The 18,834-nt window shown below is 40.2% G+C and overlaps 2 protein-coding genes and 1 pseudogene across 3 annotated transcripts; all 3 read right to left on the reverse strand.

Annotated features, from left to right (window-relative positions):
* Positions 1 to 409: 409 nt before the first annotated feature.
* Positions 410 to 5,212, reverse strand: LOC306877092 (melanoregulin-like; the record flags this gene model as incomplete). The annotated part of the gene is made up of 5 exons (XM_079428632.1): positions 410 to 487; positions 2,828 to 2,991; positions 3,777 to 3,867; positions 4,741 to 4,927; positions 5,145 to 5,212. The coding sequence occupies 5 exons, from the start codon at positions 5,210 to 5,212 to the stop codon at positions 410 to 412; spliced, it is 588 nt and encodes a 195-aa protein (XP_079284758.1).
* A 396-nt stretch (positions 5,213 to 5,608) lies between these two features.
* Positions 5,609 to 13,831, reverse strand: LOC306877093 (cilia- and flagella-associated protein 65-like; annotated as a pseudogene). Its single transcript has 17 exons — positions 13,757 to 13,831; positions 12,884 to 13,050; positions 12,610 to 12,792; positions 11,965 to 12,089; positions 11,652 to 11,875; positions 11,291 to 11,559; positions 10,974 to 11,171; positions 10,360 to 10,772; positions 10,021 to 10,158; positions 9,697 to 9,924; positions 7,796 to 7,987; positions 7,477 to 7,626; positions 7,242 to 7,385; positions 6,599 to 6,736; positions 6,076 to 6,299; positions 5,869 to 5,961; positions 5,609 to 5,672 (listed from the first exon to the last, which is right to left on the reverse strand). The product of its transcript is annotated as a cilia- and flagella-associated protein 65-like (transcript).
* A 2,112-nt stretch (positions 13,832 to 15,943) lies between these two features.
* LOC306877025 (motor neuron and pancreas homeobox protein 1-like) lies at positions 15,944 to 18,071 on the reverse strand (the record flags this gene model as incomplete). Its single annotated transcript, XM_079428546.1, has 3 exons — positions 15,944 to 16,294; positions 16,762 to 16,922; positions 17,654 to 18,071. The coding sequence occupies 3 exons, from the start codon at positions 18,069 to 18,071 to the stop codon at positions 15,944 to 15,946; spliced, it is 930 nt and encodes a 309-aa protein (XP_079284672.1).
* Between the last annotated feature and the right edge of the window lie 763 nt (positions 18,072 to 18,834).

The raw sequence follows: 18,834 nt of genomic DNA on the forward strand, positions 1-18,834 counted from the left end.
TCCTGCATCGGGCCCTTTGACACTACAGTATACTGTATAATGAATACCAATAAAAAAATTAATATCTGTATTGTATCTGTTTACATTTTACATTTATGCATTGACACATCCAAATTGACCTACAAAAGAGAATTAAAAGAATGTAAATAGCATATAAATTAGTGAATTAAACTGGATTACTGTTAAAAAGTGGAAGAATTAAGGAAATACTAAGTATTTTCAAAAGTGACTCTTGTTCTAGATGTATACATCATATTTTTCTTACTTGCTGATAATATATCTTTCTGAATTTCCGAATATAATGTAATTTAGTCTCTATTCCTCAGGACAAAACACCAATGATAAAACCAGTTGCAGAGGAAGCATCAAAGAGAGCAAACGAGTCCAAACTTAAAAGTTCCTCTACATCTCAAGCCTCAATTCTTGGATATTTCTCTTTGGCCAGTCGCACAAAGTCTTCAGCACTGTCCAGAGACACCAGTCGATCCTAGGAAATGATCATAACAATTAAAATGATCATTATAAGTCATTCAGCTTCGCCAAGCTGCTTGTAAAATTGGCACATCCTTGATTAAGTAAAATATAATCATGTAGAAAACTCTACTTTTTACATTACACGTTTATCATGATAAGTCCCTTTAATGTACACAAGCAGTAAAGTATAGAGGCTGTAGGACTGAGGACTGTCATTTATGATGTGTCACGTATCCTGTGGGTGTGCCCTGGTTGGCCACCAGATGTCACTGTCTTGTCTGAGCACATGGGGTTGTGTTGTGATTGTTCCATGTGTTCCCCGGTTGATTGTTTGACCCCGCCCTCCTTGTTATTCCCTAATTGTCTCAGTGTGTACACCTGGTTCCTCCTTGTTTGTCTCCTTTAAATGATCCTGGTGTTTGCAGTCCTGTTCGGCCACGTTGTCTAATGTGATGTGCAGTAAGTCCTGTGTGTTTCTAGATCCTGATCGTTGTATTGCTTAGTCTGCCTGTTTTTCCCCTCGGGGGAATTTATGTTGTGTTTTTGTTTCTTTTATAATTAAACCACCATTTCCCTGCACTTGAGTTCTCGCTTCATTTCACTGCACGTATCATGACAGAACGTGGCCGACACTGAGAACTCAGCGGGGAATGGATCCACACCATCCTCCAGCCGCTAACGTGAGGAACCCTCGCTACTCACGGATCCTCCAGGTCAGGACGCTGCGATCCCTCCGTCAGAGGGGCACTGACGTGAGGAGATTTGCCCTGACGTTCTGTGAGGCAGCAGAGGGTTTGGGCTACAACGATGCGGCTCTCAAGGACTTTTTTAACCTGGCCCTGGAGGAGCCACTCGATGAGGAGTGGATGAGGGGGCTGGGCCGCTTGACTTTTGGGGAGTTTGTGGAGTTTTTGGCGCATCTCCAAGCGGCGGTGCCCACTCACAGCGCTCCCGAGGCGGCGGTGCCCGCTCACAGCGCTCCCGAGGCGGCGGTGCCCGCTCACAGCGCTCCCGAGGCGGCGGTGCCCGCTCACAGCGCTCCCGAGGCGGCGGTGCCCGCTCACAGCGCTCCCGAGGCGGCGGTGCCCGCTCACAGCGCTCCCGAGGCGGCGGTGCCCGCTCTCAATCCCCTAGTGGTGGCCGAAGATGCCGCAGCGGCGCCCCGCTCCCGGAGACGGAGGAAGAGGCGGAGGAAGGCCTTCTCCGTCCCACAAGGCCAGGAGGCTACCCAGGAGCTCACTGCTGGCCAGGAGGTCGTGCCAGAGCCACCCAAGCTCCTCGCCCTGCCGGCGCCACCCAAGCTCCTCGCCCTGCCGGCGCCACCCAAGCTCCTCGCCCTGCCGGCGCCACCCAAGCTCCTCGCCCTGCCGGCGCCACCCAGACTCCTCGGCCTGCCGGCGCCACCCAAGCGCCTTGCCCTGCCGGCGCCACCCAGACTCCTTGCCCTGCCGGCGCCACCCGAGCGCCTTGCCCTGCCGGCGCCACACGAGCTCCTCGCCTTGCCGGCTCTACCCGAACTTCTCGCCCTGCAGGCTCCACTCGAGCTCCCTACCCTGCCAGAGGCCGTTCCTGAGCTCACTGTCTGCCCTGTCACGGCCACAGAGGCCGTTTCTGAACTGACTGTCTGCCCTGTCACGGCCACAGAGGCCGTTCGTAAACTCACTGCCTGGCTTGTCCCTCCGGCCCCACCCTGGCCGTGCGCTGGGGTTCCTGTTGGGCCGGAAACCCCCTGGTCCGTCCCTCCGGATCTGTTCTGGTCTCCTGCTCTGCCTTGGTCTGCGGGCCCCCTGCCTCTGCACGGGCCTGGCCCACCATCCCTCCCCCTGATCCGTCTCTTGCCCACCTCCCTTGACATTTTGTATTTTCATTTTTCATGTTTTTGTGTCGTCTTAGTGTTGCAGATGGAGCATCTGGGAGCTGCTCCTTTGTTGGGGGGTAGTGTCACGTATCCTGTGGGTGTGCCCTGGTTGGCCACCAGATGTCACTGTCTTGTCTGAGCACATGGGGTTGTGTTGTGATTGTTCCATGTGTTCCCCGGTTGATTGTTTGACCCCGCCCTCCTTGTTATTCCCTAATTGTCTCAGTGTGTACACCTGGTTCCTCCTTGTTTGTCTCCTTTAAATGATCCTGGTGTTTGCAGTCCTGTTCGGCCACGTTGTCTAATGTGATGTGCAGTAAGTCCTGTGTGTTTCTAGATCCTGATCGTTGTATTGCTTAGTCTGCCTGTTTTTCCCCTCGGGGGAATTTATGTTGTGTTTTTGTTTCTTTTATAATTAAACCACCATTTCCCTGCACTTGAGTTCTCGCTTCATTTCACTGCACGTATCATGACATGATGCAGACATTTATTTACCATGACAAAGATGTATCTTCCACTGTTGCTGAGTCCACGGGGGAAGAGGTCTGTCTCCTCTGATACAATTCGCAGAAGTTCTCTGGCTTTCTCCACATTCTCCCAGTCACTCAGAACCGTCTGTCTGTTCACTGTCAGTAAGGAGTCTGCTTCCTTCTGATAACCTGGATCAACATCATACATGTGCATTTACACGACTGCACTTCTTCAGAGACAAAGACATGCTCACACTCCACTGCCATTAGATTGGCAAATAAGGGTCACATTTGACTTGGTCTGGTATTATTATTATGTTAACTGGCATTGTGCATTGTACATTTAAGCATAAATAATTGACATTTTTAAAGACAAAATGAGCATTGTTCTTGTAAGCCCTGACAAGAGCTGTAAAGGAAAAAAGAAAATTCAGCAAGACAGATAAAGATGAAAAAAGCAGAGGACAAATATAATATAAATAAAAAAAAATAAACTACCATTCAGAAGTTTGGGGCTGGTAAGGCGGTAAGAATTATTATTACAAGTTCAGTCAAATTTTTCTATTCTGATGTATTTTAAAATGTAATTTTATTGTAATTTATTGTCCAGCTTCAATGTCACATGATCCTTCAGAAATTATTCTAATATGCTGATTTTCTGCTTAAAAAACATTTAATTTTATAAACATTTCTTAGTTGTGCTGCTGAATATTTTTGTGAAAACTTATATATTTAATATAAGTATATATATATAAAAAGAACAGCATTTTTTTTTTTTTAAACAGAAATCTTTTGTAACATTATAAATGTATTTACTGTCACTCTGGAACAATTTAATGCATCCTTGCTAAATAAAAGTATTCACTTCTTTTAAAAAAACAGTGTACATAAATAAAACACACAACGATAATATAAACATAATACATTTATACAATAATTTAAAAAATAAAAATATAAAATACAGTCCACCTCACCCAGCTGAAGCAAGATCTTCTTCCAACGTATACAAACTTCTTTACGAGCACACCTTAGAGTGTGGATATCATAGTTCAGTTTCTCCCATTCCTAACACACACACACACACACACACACAAATAGTGGAAGTGTGGTCAAAGAGCAAGACAGAAAGAAAGCTTTGAAGAGCTTTGTGGATGGAGTCACAGGTTGCGTGGCAGAACATCACTATTTGGTTACTGTCGATTGACTCTAACACGTTTGTAAGTGCATTACAGACCATGTGCTCTTGCAGCTGTCCACAGCCTGATAAACATGGGAAAAGTTAAAGCTACTGTATGAAGTGGACACTGACATACAGGAAACATCAACAAGATAAGGTTGTTAGAATCACATGCATTGCATTTCATTTAAACAAACAGGACCAAAGATTAATACTGACCAAGAATTTCTGCTCTGATCATGTGACTGGTTTACAGTTAAAATGATTCAAATGTGATGCACCAGATCGGTGTCCTCACCTCACCTCAGGGTTGTGTCTGAAGTGAACGCTTCATCACTGGTACAGTTGCGCTGAATTCAATTTAAGAAAACTGGCAAATTACATCGGCCTAAATTCTGACTTATTTACTCGTAAAGCCAAAATCCAATACAAAAAAAGTCAGTGAAAATCACATCTGCTCAAGCAGAGAGCAGAACGTACAGAAGAACTTATGGATTTTGTGCTGGTTTAGGCATAACTGCATAAAGGTCACACAGAAATCAATTTTCCATTCCAATGCGCAACTTTTCCATTGTTTTTCTATGAAAACACGCTAGAGTGATATGTATGATAGCTGTGTATCGTGGGTAGAGACGACTCCTGTCTGAATAATTAAGAATGAACTTAAATAGCTGTTGCAAAATATATTCAGTTGCTTAGTTCTGTATTCGTTTTCGCAGTCCTTGCTTGTATCTCAGAGTGCATGTGTATTTGTTCTTCACCTCAGTATCTTTGTCCACTTTGTTCCTCATCTTGATGAATGCATGTAATTCAGCATCTGATTCCCCCTCAGTAGTGGAGATGGAGGTTTGAGTACTGCTCCAGGTCCTCCCCTCCTTCTCAGGTCCAGATCTGCTGTCCTGCAGCTCATGAGCCACAGCCGTCTCACTGCCACTGGACATACTGTACCTTGAGGAGGCAACAATGTATTAAGAGACTTTATTAAACTACATTTCACAAACACATTTGGATAAAGTAAAGATTCTATTGATGAATAACACATTTAATGTTGGTGATATTTGTCATTTTTACAAATATATCATATACAGTATATATATTTTTTCATAATGCAAATGTCTTTAATTATATATATATTATCTATACAAGAAAATACTTTGTTGCTTACCTTAATATACAATATTTCTCCTCAGTAGGTTCATGAATAGGACAGCAGCCAGAATAAAAGGCGCCCATTTAGAGCAACAAATGGAGATGGAGGTTTTCCCTTAAAATGAGCTAAAATTCAGTACATCATACTCATAGTTATTATTATTGTTCCTTATAGTAGAGCCAACATCCTCCATGCACTAGGACAGAAAATTGTGCTGCCAAAGTTATTTCTCACAGGCGGTGTCCTTAACTTGATAATGACTCTGGCCATGTGACTGCACTGTTTAAATGCCCTTGGGACTAACCAAAATCAAGACAGACAGCACAAATAAAACAGAAACACTACATCTGGAGGTGCCTTATTTTAAATGGATACATTCTTGTTTATATGTGGAAATGGCTACTGTACTTCACGTGACCCACATCTGGGAACTTTCTTTCTAACTAAACTGCTTCACAATTCAAGGAACTATCAGACGTTTAACATTCCACGTCTTTTAGAACCAAGACAATGTGTTGAGCTGTCAGCGTCTGGAAGATCCAGCTGTTGGTGATTGGACAGATTCAGAGAATTTACACCAGGGTGTGTGATTTTTAAAAACAGTTTAATACGAATCGGTCTCAAACATGTCATACAGATACTGAGTGTTAAGTTACTAGTTCAGAACGGCTCATTGCTGCTCAGGCTCCAGGTTTGAGACTATGGCTCGAGTAGACATGCAGGGGCTTGGGCTACTCACTAGGGGGCGCATCTGCCCCCTCTCTCAGGACCCAGAGTCAGTGGGGGCAGGTCTGCACCTGTCCCAGATTGAAAAAGCTTGGGTTGCTTAGACCTGAAAGAAATATAATGATAAAATAACTTATTCTTTTTTCATCCTTACTCACCGTTTATCTCCAAGTTTACATAAAAACATTTATAGATTTGAAAGTTTTGCACCCAGTTGTACCTGTACATGTAATGAGTGTTGAACTGTGTGGGGAAATGTGTCTGATACTCCATGAGGCTGAGAGAGCGTGCAGTGACACCTAAGTGCAGTATTGCAGGACGAGGAGGCTCGGGACGTCTTCTCCTTTCCTGGCCTGTCTGCTGCTGAGCCCGCTGTTCAGCCCGACTGGGTCTCACTGAGGAACCGCTTTCAGCTTGAGCACTGCTACGGATGGGCGGAAGAGTCTGCAACATGAGGAACAAAATATTGGTCTCTCACTTATAAATATAATGTATACAAACAACCATACAACCATGTAAATAGAACCCAAAATGTGAATGTGTTGCATAACTTGTAAATAAGACTCATTTGTCATTTGTCTGGTGTAGTTTACCTTGTATTTTCTTGTGCCATTTTCCTGTTCAAACACTGCACCTTCCTGAAGAAGTTAATTAGTTTTTTTTTTTAAATGATGTTTTGATACAGTGAATGAAATGTAAAAGGAAAATTGTCAACGTTAAAGTCTAAAACGTGTCTTTCTGACCTGAGAGCACTTATCCAGTTGGTTTGTCTGTATCAGGTCTTTCTCAGTGATAGTAAACTCACATTTCTGTCTTTCTGTCTCCTCCTCCCACTGTCGAAGGTCTTTGTGATACTGCGCAAGCTTCTTCACAAGAGTTATCTGACAAAAACAGCGACAACCATTTAGGTGTGTTTCCAGTATTCAATTTTAATTAAATACTGTTCTTTTGAACTTTCTAGTCAGAGTATGCTGGAAAAAAAAAAAACATCGTTTCCACAAAAATATTAAGCAGCACAACAACATTTTCAACATTGATAATAATACATTTTTCTTAAATCAACACCAAATCAGCATATTAGAATGATTTCTGAAGGATCATGTGACAGCTGCTGAAAATTCAGCTTTGCCATCACAGGAATAAATTACATTTTATAATATAGTCAAATAGAATTATTTTAGACTGGTGGTGGTTGAGGAGAGACCCCACCCCCCCCCCCCCCCCCCCCCCCCACATGATTGTAAAGCGCTTTGGGTGTACAGCTATACACAATAAAGCGCTATATAAATGCATCATTCATTCATTCATAAAAGTGGCCCATATGACTTATGCACAATATAGCAGATTTTTCATTTTTGCATGATCTATTGCTTTAAATCTACATACCTGTTGGCATTCTGTGCTTGTTCTATTCCATTTATACAACACTTGGTCTGTGTGTGAGACATTGGTCAAAAAAAGGATGCGTGTACAACAAGAGCCCAGTGGGATATCACCAAAACACACTCTCTCTTCTGACAGGAACACCACCTATTCACAAAGAAAGAGATGGAAAATTTTGGCTTCCATTTCGTGTGGAACACTTCTTATATATGGCTTGTTTCATCAAGCACTGTCTTACTTGTCCAGGTACTGGGATTCTTTGAGTGCAAGGCACAGTAATACGCCCATCTTGTATCTGAATGGGTTCTGCCTCTCTTTCATCAAAGCCTTGGCCCTCAAAGGTTACAAACATGCTGTCCCCCTCCACCACATGTATAGGTACATCCACCTGGAATTGTACACCGAACTCAGTATAAAACCCTTAATGGTTTGTATATTAAAGTAGACAGCAATTTCTTGTCAGACAAAAACAAGCGTTACTACGTGAAATGTTTTTGGTAGCAGGCACATTTTTTTTAAGTGGATGTAAATAACACTTTTTTTGTGGAGTAACTAACACTGTATGTTTTAGCCTCCAGTGGGGAGAAGATCCACTCCACCAGGGCGGTGTGGCCGGGTTCCACTTCTCCTCCAGGGTTCAGACACTGTAAGACTGGGCGACTGAAGTTCTCCTCCATCAGCTCCTCCAGGGGAGTGGTGTCGATGTGGCATCTCAGAGGAAGAGTGCCTGCATTATACAACTCAAACACCTGTGCAGATGAAACATTTAGCACATCTGTGACTATTAAAAATAAACACATGATATCTATGACTGTAAGGACCTGCCAATAAATAAACTTTAAACATTTTTAAGGCATTTTATCCTGTAAGGTTCTCAACCTTTTTGACTCCAAGGCCCCTACTGTGCATAACAATAATCTACGAGCACTTCAAGTTTCTGTACACTAAACAAATGTTCAGACTGAAAATCTCTGAAAAATCCTTGGCAACAAAGTTATGGCAAAGAAACCCACTACAGTCATCGAACTGTGGAAGAGACTGGAAGAAGATTGGACCAAGATCACACCAGAACAGTCTGAGAAACTAGTGATGTCCTGTGGCCACAGATGTGCTGAAGTCAATCAAAGCAAGGGCCACTACACTTCCTACTAATTTGAAGGATCAAAATTAGTAGGATCAGAAACTAAATTAAGGATCTAAATCCAAAATTAATCCAAATCTGACCTGATCCAAATTTAAGGATCAGAAACATTAGTTGCAATCTTTCTTCATGCTTTCTTCAATCATTGGTGTTCTCTCATTTTGATCACTGTGTTTTCCACAAAATAACGAGTTTTTGTTGAAGTGCCTTGGTTATTTTGTAAAACACTGTTCTACTAGCATGATATAGCCACAACTTTTTAGTTCCTTCAAATTTTGTTATTACATTATTTCTGAAAAAATCAAGTGTTCATAAATTGTTCTCTAATTTTAATCTCCACTGTATGTATATATATATATATATATATATATACAGTTAATATAAATTTTAGCCTCATTGAGAAACTCAAAGCGAGGGTTAAATAAGTAATTGATGGTTGTTAAGGTCTATGCAATTGAACATATTGCTATAAACTTGGGATATCACATTTTCAATCTCTTAAACTCATCCTTTCCTCACTTTCTCTCTTTCTGCAACGTGTGAATGTGTGAACGCTTGTGTTCATGTGTTAGATCAGTTTGTCTTAGGTTTATATAAATAAAATCTTATTTATATTGAAAAGAGAAGTATCTTTTGTTTTGTGCTCACAAGTTAATGTCTTAATCTGCCGATTTTGTTACTGTGCTGTTTAATAGTGTTTTCACTATATTTTGGATTTTAATATCCAGTGCAGAGTTTGTTATACGGCTCGAAACTGATTCAGGTACAGTTAAAGTAGCTCATCAGAAAAATACTCAAGTAAAAGTAATTGACATTAAAACTACAGTTTAATTTCATACGTCCTTCAGCAGGACACTGGGGTCTCATGTTCTTGTAACATCACTTTATTTTTTAATATTGAATTATTCATTTTTATATTTGAAAACTAATTAAACTAATTAAAACTAATTAAAATAAAATCTGACAATGATGCCTAATGTGCCTGTGTCCATACAGTCATAAACTTAATAACTCAACAAAATAATTCAACAAAAATATTTATACTCGAGAAAAGAATTTCCTCAAACTGTACTTAAGTACTGTAACAAAGTATTTGTATTTTGCTGCTATACACCTCTTTAGGCATGCTATTCAATGCCTTAAAAACGACTATTTAGAATGATTCTGTAAAAATTTTAACTTTTTATGATTCTAGACTATTCTAGTCAACTGGACGTGCTTCTCTGTTGCTCAAGACGTTCCATCAGTCATCCAAGAGCTTCAATCACTCAGTGTGGCAAATCACAATTTTACTGCCATGAAGGACATTATGTTAACCTGTGTGTGTTTGGGGCTGGCATTCAGATGTAATGACAAAGGGATACTGGCAGGGTGATCCGGTGAAGGAGTGCATCTGAATGTGAGGATCTGGTGGCACCAGACCACTGGGTGGCAGCACATATACAGATGGACATTCCTCTGGGTCTAGTCTGAAGATCAAGGGCAGGTCCCCTGTATTCTGCAGGAGAATACTGCGTATGCAACCTGTCTCAGTGCTGGGAATACCTGATGGGAGATGGATTGTGTCAAAACCTTATAAATATATTTACATACAGTATTTTTCCAATGATTACATATTATGATGAAAGATGTCAGACTCACTACTTCAGGGTGTTGAAGAGAGAAGCTGGAGATGAAGTGCTCTTTTCCAGGCTGAAACGAGTGACTGCTCACCCTGACTGTAAGGCACCAGGGTGGGCACAAAGTCCGATCCTCCACATTTCTATGATCCCTCAGAACCTGGGGATGACAACCAAATTCAAGCCAAGTAATAGGTCTATTGTCACACTAAACGTTCATGCTCAGAACTCATCTTCACTTTATGTCCTATTTACAGACTGACTGACTGAGACTGCTGGAGGACACCAAATTGATTTACTTCACAGACAGAGGATATCAAACATGTTATGTAGTATATTCCAGCCTTTAGTCTGACATTACCTTATAAAAAGTGAAACACTCAAGTTGTGCTGCATGGAAGACGTTCTGCTGGTTGGGACTGTATGTTTCTCTGAAGGCTGTGCTCTTTAGAGGGCCCAGTTCACAAGAGAAGGAGAAAGGGGATTCGGCTACATAAGTCCAGATCAGACAGATTGTCCAGATCAGATCAGTCCAGATCAGTCCAGATCAGACCTTTGGTGTGGTTGGTGATGGAGACTGATTAGATGCTGGGCCGTCATAAAAAAGGAGCTCAGAAGGCTGAACTGTAACATGGGGGGTGGGGAATCTGGAGTGGTTTGAGGTGTTGTCAAGCTCAGTTTCTGCTTCAGGTGCTGAATTAAAGTGGAAATACTCCTCCAGAGGACTGCGTGGGTCGAAGAGAATGTAGATGTGTCAGTGTCCTCTGCTGGAATCTAAAGAAAGTTAGATGCAGTGTTATGTGACGTCACACCCATGTTTTTTTATATATTTTGTTGTTGTTATAGTTGTTAGCTGTGTTGTACCTGATTGTTTTGTCAATTAGATATAAGAATATGATGTTACGATGTTTGATTTAACTCTTAGATGGCAGAACATTGCATGTTACATCACAGTGCAGATGGACAAATACACACCTCTTGCATTAGCAATGCTCCACTATCATCCAGTTTTAATTTGTGATCGTCCAGCAAGGCACTCAGTATGTCAGGAGGATAACAGGTGAGCCATCGAAGCAGATTCATTCTGTAGATACTTAGGTGTCTGGGGGTTAAAACGGCTGGCTTCAACTGCTCTGAGTGACAGGTGCCAATCAGATCCAGAAACAGTGGCTCCTTTAATGAGAAAAGCAGAAGTGCACTATCAATCAAATGAAAACAAGATAAGAAAGTAGATAATCAACCAAGAAGCCAACAAACAGACAGACAGACAGACAGACAGATAGACAGACTACCCTGTGCAGCAGTAAACAGGTCACTGTCTTATGATAAGCTATAGGTTGATATGGGCGGAACTTCACACGCAGAGTGAGTTTGCTGCTGCCTGGCAGAGAGCCACAAGGCTTATCAATGCTGAACACACTATGGCTGCCAGTGTCCACATCAAACTGGTAATGAGCCAATACTGCAGAGGAGTTGATGATCTGCACATTGTGTGTGACCTCTGTGCCCTCCTCAACACAGCCAAAATCCAGTACAGAGGTATTTAGAGACACTATTGGACCTATAGTGGACAGATAAGGATGGTCAGACCAGGTTTTATATGTTAATAAGCAAATGTTTGGAAAGCTGTTACTGTAGGGTTATATATTGTACCTATGCATGTGCCTGACACTTTGAGCAGGTCTTTGCTTACAGCCCCAGGACAGGTAAAGAGAGAGATAGTCCACACTTATGCTGTCCACTGTGAGTGGGGAGAAGCAGACAGGGACTTTCAACACTGAATTTGGAGCAATCTTCCCCTCATAAACCTCACAGCAGAACACAGACTCCATGAGAGCGGGACGTCTCAACCAGGACACACTGAATGTTGTGCTAACCTAAGAGAGAAAGAGAGTAAATGTGACAGCGAAATATCTGATGTCTAAATATTCGATGAGCAAAAATGAAGGGGTAGAGGGAAACATACAGTGGAGAGGTTGTGGATCTCAAAGTGCCTTTCAAGAGAGTCTCCTACGGCCACACTGCCAAACTCAAGCACCCTGCAGCCTTCCTCCTGTCCCATGGAGCTGATCTGGAGGTGAGGGTACTTGGCTGTGGAAAGGTATTTAAATGTGATGTGATTCATTTCTAAGCCATGAACCAAACCAATGCCTGATATAAATCACAGCATTGAAAACCTATGATTTGAGAAAATCATTTGAAAATCAGGAAAATTTAACTATGATATGTATCTATCATATGTCGATGAACTATGATACATATTTATATGTAAGCTATATAAATATATAAACAACAAATATAATCTATGCATACACAAATAACTATATGTTGTACAAAATATTTGTAATTTTCTATATTTACATTTAGTTTAATAGATTTATAGATTTTTTGTTTTTAATAAATAATGGCTTCAAAAGCATATACTGTACCATAGATTAACAAATTCTGACCTCATGTTACATCTGTCTTTAAAGCTTAATACAGAATTGTTACATATTTATTTCTCTATGTAATAAAATGAAAGACTTTATTACATAAAAATGTTAGAAAAGACGAGGATATACTCAAATTTGTGCTTTCTGAAATTCTTTGAAAAGCTCAGTGTACTCACACAGCCCACGGAGAAGCACAGTACAGCTGCTTTCCCCATCATCTCCAAAAGCACAGCAGGCCTCAGCCTGATACCCTAGAGCCTGCTGGGGTTTAAACTCTACTGTAACCCTGCATTCTTCTCCAGGCTTCAACTGTCCAGTCTCAGGGGACAGCAAACCACCTGAATCCTGTCTGCAGCTTACTGGAGAAAAAATGTGTATTCACAGGTTTCAAAATTCAACACTTTATTTGCACTTTCTCTATAGCTCAGATTATTTTTAGCCATGCTTTACCTGGAATTACGAAAGAGGAAGCTGGTTTGGGAGCTGTGCATGGCAGCACAGGGCGGCAGCATCACCGTGTCTGGTACCTCCAGGGCATGATGAGGAATCACAGCTCGCAGAGACACGTGGAATGTGCCTTCCTTGCTCTGAAACTCTATAGTGTCCGCATACTCACACTGGAAAGAGAAGGGCAAGAAAGAAGAATTGTGCAAATCTAGTCATGCATTTAATATCTCTCATTACTTGCTGTAAATGTTGATTATAAAATTCATAGGATTAATGAAGGATTAATGAATGCTTCAATGATATAACAAGTTTAAGATAGATAATACATTAGATAAGAAACACAGGTAATTTATACTTTACTTTCTCAAGAGGCTGAAAAGTAAGTGGAAAGGAAATCATAATGTTTATTGACCTTTGCACCAGTAGATGGCAGTGTATTTCAGCAAAGCATTTTAGCAGGCAAAAAGTCCATGCAAAATCAGTCAACTTTTTATTAAACACTATTAAAATATAAAAACTATTAGAAACTAGCTGCAAACAATAGCAGAATAAAGAAACACGATTAAGTAGGCAAGAATCATGAACAACAAAAAATAACAGAGGATAGAATGAATAAGAAATTGGAGCTAGCAATCAAATGAAGAGGCTGGCACAATTATTATATGTGATATATATTTTGTGTTTCATTGTCTAAATTTTGCTTAAAAGGGACGATCCATATTTAACTTCATGTGTGACATCTTTTTTTTTTTTTGTACAGCAGTTGACTTAAATTACAAAAACCCACACTGGGAAATATTTGCCGAAATTAAAAAACAAGCAAAAGAAAACAACAACTATCCCATATCTCCCATACAAACATAATAAACACCTTACCTTTCTGTGTGGGTTGTGTGTGACTCCAAAGGGAATGCCTGAGCTCAGAGGATTCACTGGATGATCAGTCAACATTTCACCTAAAAAAAGTGTTCAAATATTGTTCCATTTGTGGGCTTCAAATATTTCATTTATATTTTATACCAAATTCTATAAAACAGATGTGGATGTAGTGCTTGAATGATCTGGGCCTATATCAGAAATTAACCTAAATTTCATCTGACCGATAATATTCACATATATACAGCATTAGGCAATATCTGTAAACAGCTGCATGCTAATGTAGTACATATTAATTTATTTGTTCTTCTCTCCATTTATTGTATAAGCAGGATCTGTATGTCTGTGTGAGGTTAACTCTGGTGTAAATGTATGACCCTGCCACTCATTTCTTTAACCTCTCTATTAGCTTAAGTGATTTGCCTTAAGGAAATCACTGATTGCCTCAGAGGATCATCAAATGAAATGTTGTTGATAAAGTGATACGGTGGGTTTTCTGGAGACAATGCAAAGATATTTTCTGTTTTATGTCTAAAAATTAGGCTTTTGACTACTTGTCTTTTAAAAAAGTTTAATAGAAGCTGTAATTCATAAATCCGTTTGCTAAACATTACAACAGCTTATATCAAGTGTATTACAGGTACGTTCTTAAACCTAACGTTACCAAAACGAGGACAATTTGCATTGTATTTACGTTTTGTATCCTACTGAAAATTATAACTTACCACTGTATCTTTATCTCATGCAGTAATATCACAAACAAACAAGAAAACTGAATAGAAATGTGTCAGTTTATTGCTGAAAGTTTTCCTCACAGTTGAGTTGGAAACAGCCGAGGGACATTTTTATTTATTTATGCTGAAGGACTTCAACAATGCGTTTAGCAGTCAGGTGAGATCGAATGCAGGTGTAATTTTCCAAATGCGTGATAAATATTCACAGTTTTCCTTCTTGAGTGCTCGAGTTTGCTTTGTTTTGGCAGGGTGTTTATTCCCGCCACTGCAATGCATTTAATCATCATATAAATATGGCCTATTCTAGCTTGGCTGAGAACACTGCACCTTCTCTGCTTTAATATTTAATTGTTGGCCTTACACCACACCCCTGTAAAAATGCTCTTTTGGTCACTGAGGTAATTCATCTTTTCAAATTAAATGGCCTGGTGACATCAGCATAAGGAGTAGATTATTTTGCTTTTCCTTCATTAACTTAATTATTTGCCTATCAGTAAACCCCCCTGAGTAATTCATATTTGAGAGGCTGTGGCCATAAATATCAGGGCCTGCGTTGTTTATAATGCACCTTAGATTCGTCTGCGCTTTAATCACCATCTGTGTCAGCTAGAGGTTAAAAAGGAGAGAAGTGTGGGATGGGTGTGATATTCATTTACAGTTTTAAACCTTTCACTCATGAGCTGGACACATAAAAACAGCATTTCTACATTTTAAAGGGTTGAAGTGAGAGAAAAGCTGAAACTCATCTTTGATTTTGTTTATTTCCCTTTTGTCTCCAAGTACATATTTTTTACCAGCAATCTTTGAAGGTCACACATCCTTCAAACTGAGTCCTGATATCAGTTGAATAAATTAGATATAATCTATAACAGTTAAATAACATTAAAGACACCAACATCAACAACATGACATAAACTAATGGACTAACTAATGCACCGTTCACAGTTTGCCCTTGTTCAATATTTGCAGAGGATTTACCAGTTCCTCAGTGTTCAAGTCAATGGTTACTGGAAGAAAGCTGACATTGATGACCTCTGGACAATCATCTGTTCTTCAGCATCCACTCTTGACTATTAAATTAAATGCGTTCAAGAGACCAGTGAGCACAAGTGTCAGCCTGTGACGTTCAGTGCAAGGCTTCCTCGTTTGGTTCAACAGCTTTTTTCAACCAAAATGTTCATGTTAGCATATAAAGTAAAGATTTTGATCACATAAGAAAAATGTTAGTTTGAAGTAGTATACATTTGCAGTTTACAAGCAGCCTTCAAGAAAAATATTAAGTGCAAATAAACTGGAAGACCATTTTCAAGAATTAAGACTTTTTTGACTACAAACGTCATGGACAGTGAACTCGTCGGGTCTAAGGGATAGTTTTGACATCGACAGCTTTCAGTCTTCAGTCTTTAAACCTGTCCAGTTCATGGACATGCAGACTGCAGCTGCCATTAGTTCTTCATAACCCGAGCCGGATCTTTCGGTCTCCTCCGATCTCTTCTAGGTCGTCATCAGAGTAAGAGCCATGAGAGCTGTAGCTCAGCGCGGAGCTGTGCTGCAGGAAGTCCGAGGGGTGAGGCAGACCCACACCTGCGTTAATCGATTTTCTGAACTCTTCTTCTTCTTCTTCATCTTCCTCCTCTGCGTCCAGATCCTCGTCGTCATCGTGTGCACAGCAGCGACTGAGGTCTTTGGGCTTGGTTTCTCTCTTGCCTGACTTACAGCCGTCTGTTTCCAGCTGCGCTGCCTGCTCTTTAGCTTTACGGCTGCGCTTCCACTTCATCCGTCGGTTCTGGAACCAAATCTTCACCTGGTAAATACATAACAATCATCACAATCAGTCACATAAAGTTTGATCCATTGACATTAGCATTTGGAAATATTCAGCTTATTATTGAATTGATGATGAAAATTATTTTGCTGTCCCTTTGTTCTCAGTATGTCTTTCACCCTCATCTCTTCTTTCTCCCAACCTGATTTCATGAGAAAACATTACTTTGAGGTGGCGATAAATTTGTACGATGCAATTAGAGAAAAGAAAGAATGAAGGTCCACCCCAAACCTAACCATCAGTGGGACGTAAGCAGATCATATGTACAAATTCATAAAAATTAGCCACCAATTCGCCAAAAAATATAGATTGCATGATGAACCTTTAACATTCATGGAACCTTTACATTGCACAAAAGGTTCTGTAGGTTCTTTGGGGAACCAAAAACGGTCTTCTACAGCATTGCTGCAAGAATGATGAATGGTCATGTGTTGCTTTCTCCTCACCTGTGTCTCAGTCAGCATGAGAGAAGTGGCCACTTCAAAGCGTTTGGGTCGTGATAGGTACTTGTTGAGTTTGAACTGATTCTCCAGCTCTAACAGTTGCTGGCTGGTGAAAGCTGTGCGTGGTCTCCGGCACTTTCCGATTAAACCAGACTGATGTGCCCCTGAGAAGAAAGTTAGTTGATAAAGGAGGTGTAAGACTCGTGCCAAAAAACAAAGACATACGGTGAAGACACCAAGCAGACGCAGCAAACAAGAACATATTCACCTCTTGTTCCTCCCCCCTGATAGATAATGATAACAGCTTTACTTCACTTTATTGTTGAGGACAGGGCCGGGAGATATTGCGTTAGCAGGACAATAAAACACCACAGAGCACCATTAACTTAATGAAAATTCAATAAATGCTACCAGATAACTTTATTGATGAAGCTCAGACCATTTTAAGTGTTTCTTTATAGTTTTCCTGTGGCAGTTTTAATGGAGTTGTCATTTATGATGCTATGAAAAGACTGAAAATAAAAAAACCTTTCATTATAGTTCCGTTAGCAGTAAATACTGCTTCAATTATGATAGATAATATTTATAGCTTATGAGTTCACTTTAGTGTTTTTGCAGAAAGATAGGCTACGTGAATATTATATATATATTTATGTAATTTTTTTTTTTTTTTTGCCAAACTTTTTAGGATAGATTCAGTTTTACATGTAAATATATTTGCTACTTTATTAAATAATAATAATCATTGAGGCAGCTTCACTGAAATACGCTTGACGTAAAGATTACACAAATCATAGTAGCATCATTTAGACTTTGTTTGCTTTAAAGTAAGCACTATAAATAGAAATAAATATTATAATGCATAGATGAATAATTCTGCAGAAGGGACACGTACCACTGTAGTCTGCGAGGCGAGGCATTATGAGTCCAGCACGGAGCCAGTGCTCTAACGGAAATGAACCGGCCACGGCCGCCGCTTTTAGGTGCTCAGGGTACGGCTGCGCGAAACCCGAATACGCGAAGGTGGGATGCTGCGCTCCAAATGCCGTGATGGAGTACATAGGTGAGGGATACATTCCTGCCATAGACCCTTGGGAAAGTGAGGTAAATCCTGGATGAGAAATGTTCAGCATGCCTGGTTTGGGTATGACCCCTGTGTGGAGCTGAAAAGCGCGAGGAGGAGAGTTTTCTGTCCGCGTGCAGGTCGCAGGCTCGGTGCCGTCGGTGCACAGTCCCGGAGAATCCCCTCGAGCCATCCGCTGAGAGCTCTCTGACAACAGAGCGTCTATTCGAAAGTTCCTCGACTTATCCATTGAGAAAAACTTTAGGTCTCAAGTATGTTACGAGCTAAATATATTACGAAATAGTATAAGTTAAAGCGTGTTTGTCTTTCTCTTGTGTTTCTCTTACACTAGTCTAAAATTATAATTAACTTTTACTTATACCAAATGACTTGCCTGACCGTGTGTAATATTGTCTAATTATTTAAGATATTTTGTTACTCTATAACTGCGTGTTTTCATCTCTATAGCCGTGATGCAACGTTATGCCCGGAGCGCGTGCAGACATCAGTTTTTGACCTTCTCGCGCTCCAGCACGCTCCTCCTAAACACTCTCTGATTGGTTCATTTCGATGCCTTTAGAGTTGAGCAACTTCCAATGCTTTCTAATGAATTCATTACACACGCATTTATTTGAACGTCAAGCAATACATTTCACATCTCTTAAGACTTATAGGTCGAAATTATAAATTGGCCACACAAACATTGTTTTCACCACAACTGATCCTTTAAAATTAATTCAGATCCACCGAAAACATGCAAAATGTAGTAATTGACAATCTACTGATTAAAGGATAAAACGATTAAACAATGTATTAGCCATACGGAGAAAAAAAAAGAAAACGATTTATAAAAACGAGGCACATCTTTAAAATATCCCAAAAAATACTTTACAGATTAATTCACGTGATCTATGTTTAGCTATTATTCATTTTTCTTATTATTAGGGACTTTACACTAAGTTTTGACAATATTTTTGTTTCCATCTATTTAACTTTATTAAACTATAAATATT

Source organism: Barbus barbus, assembly GCF_936440315.1.
Source record: "Barbus barbus genome assembly, chromosome: 11".
In the NCBI taxonomy this organism is placed as follows: Eukaryota; Metazoa; Chordata; class Actinopteri; order Cypriniformes; family Cyprinidae; genus Barbus; species Barbus barbus.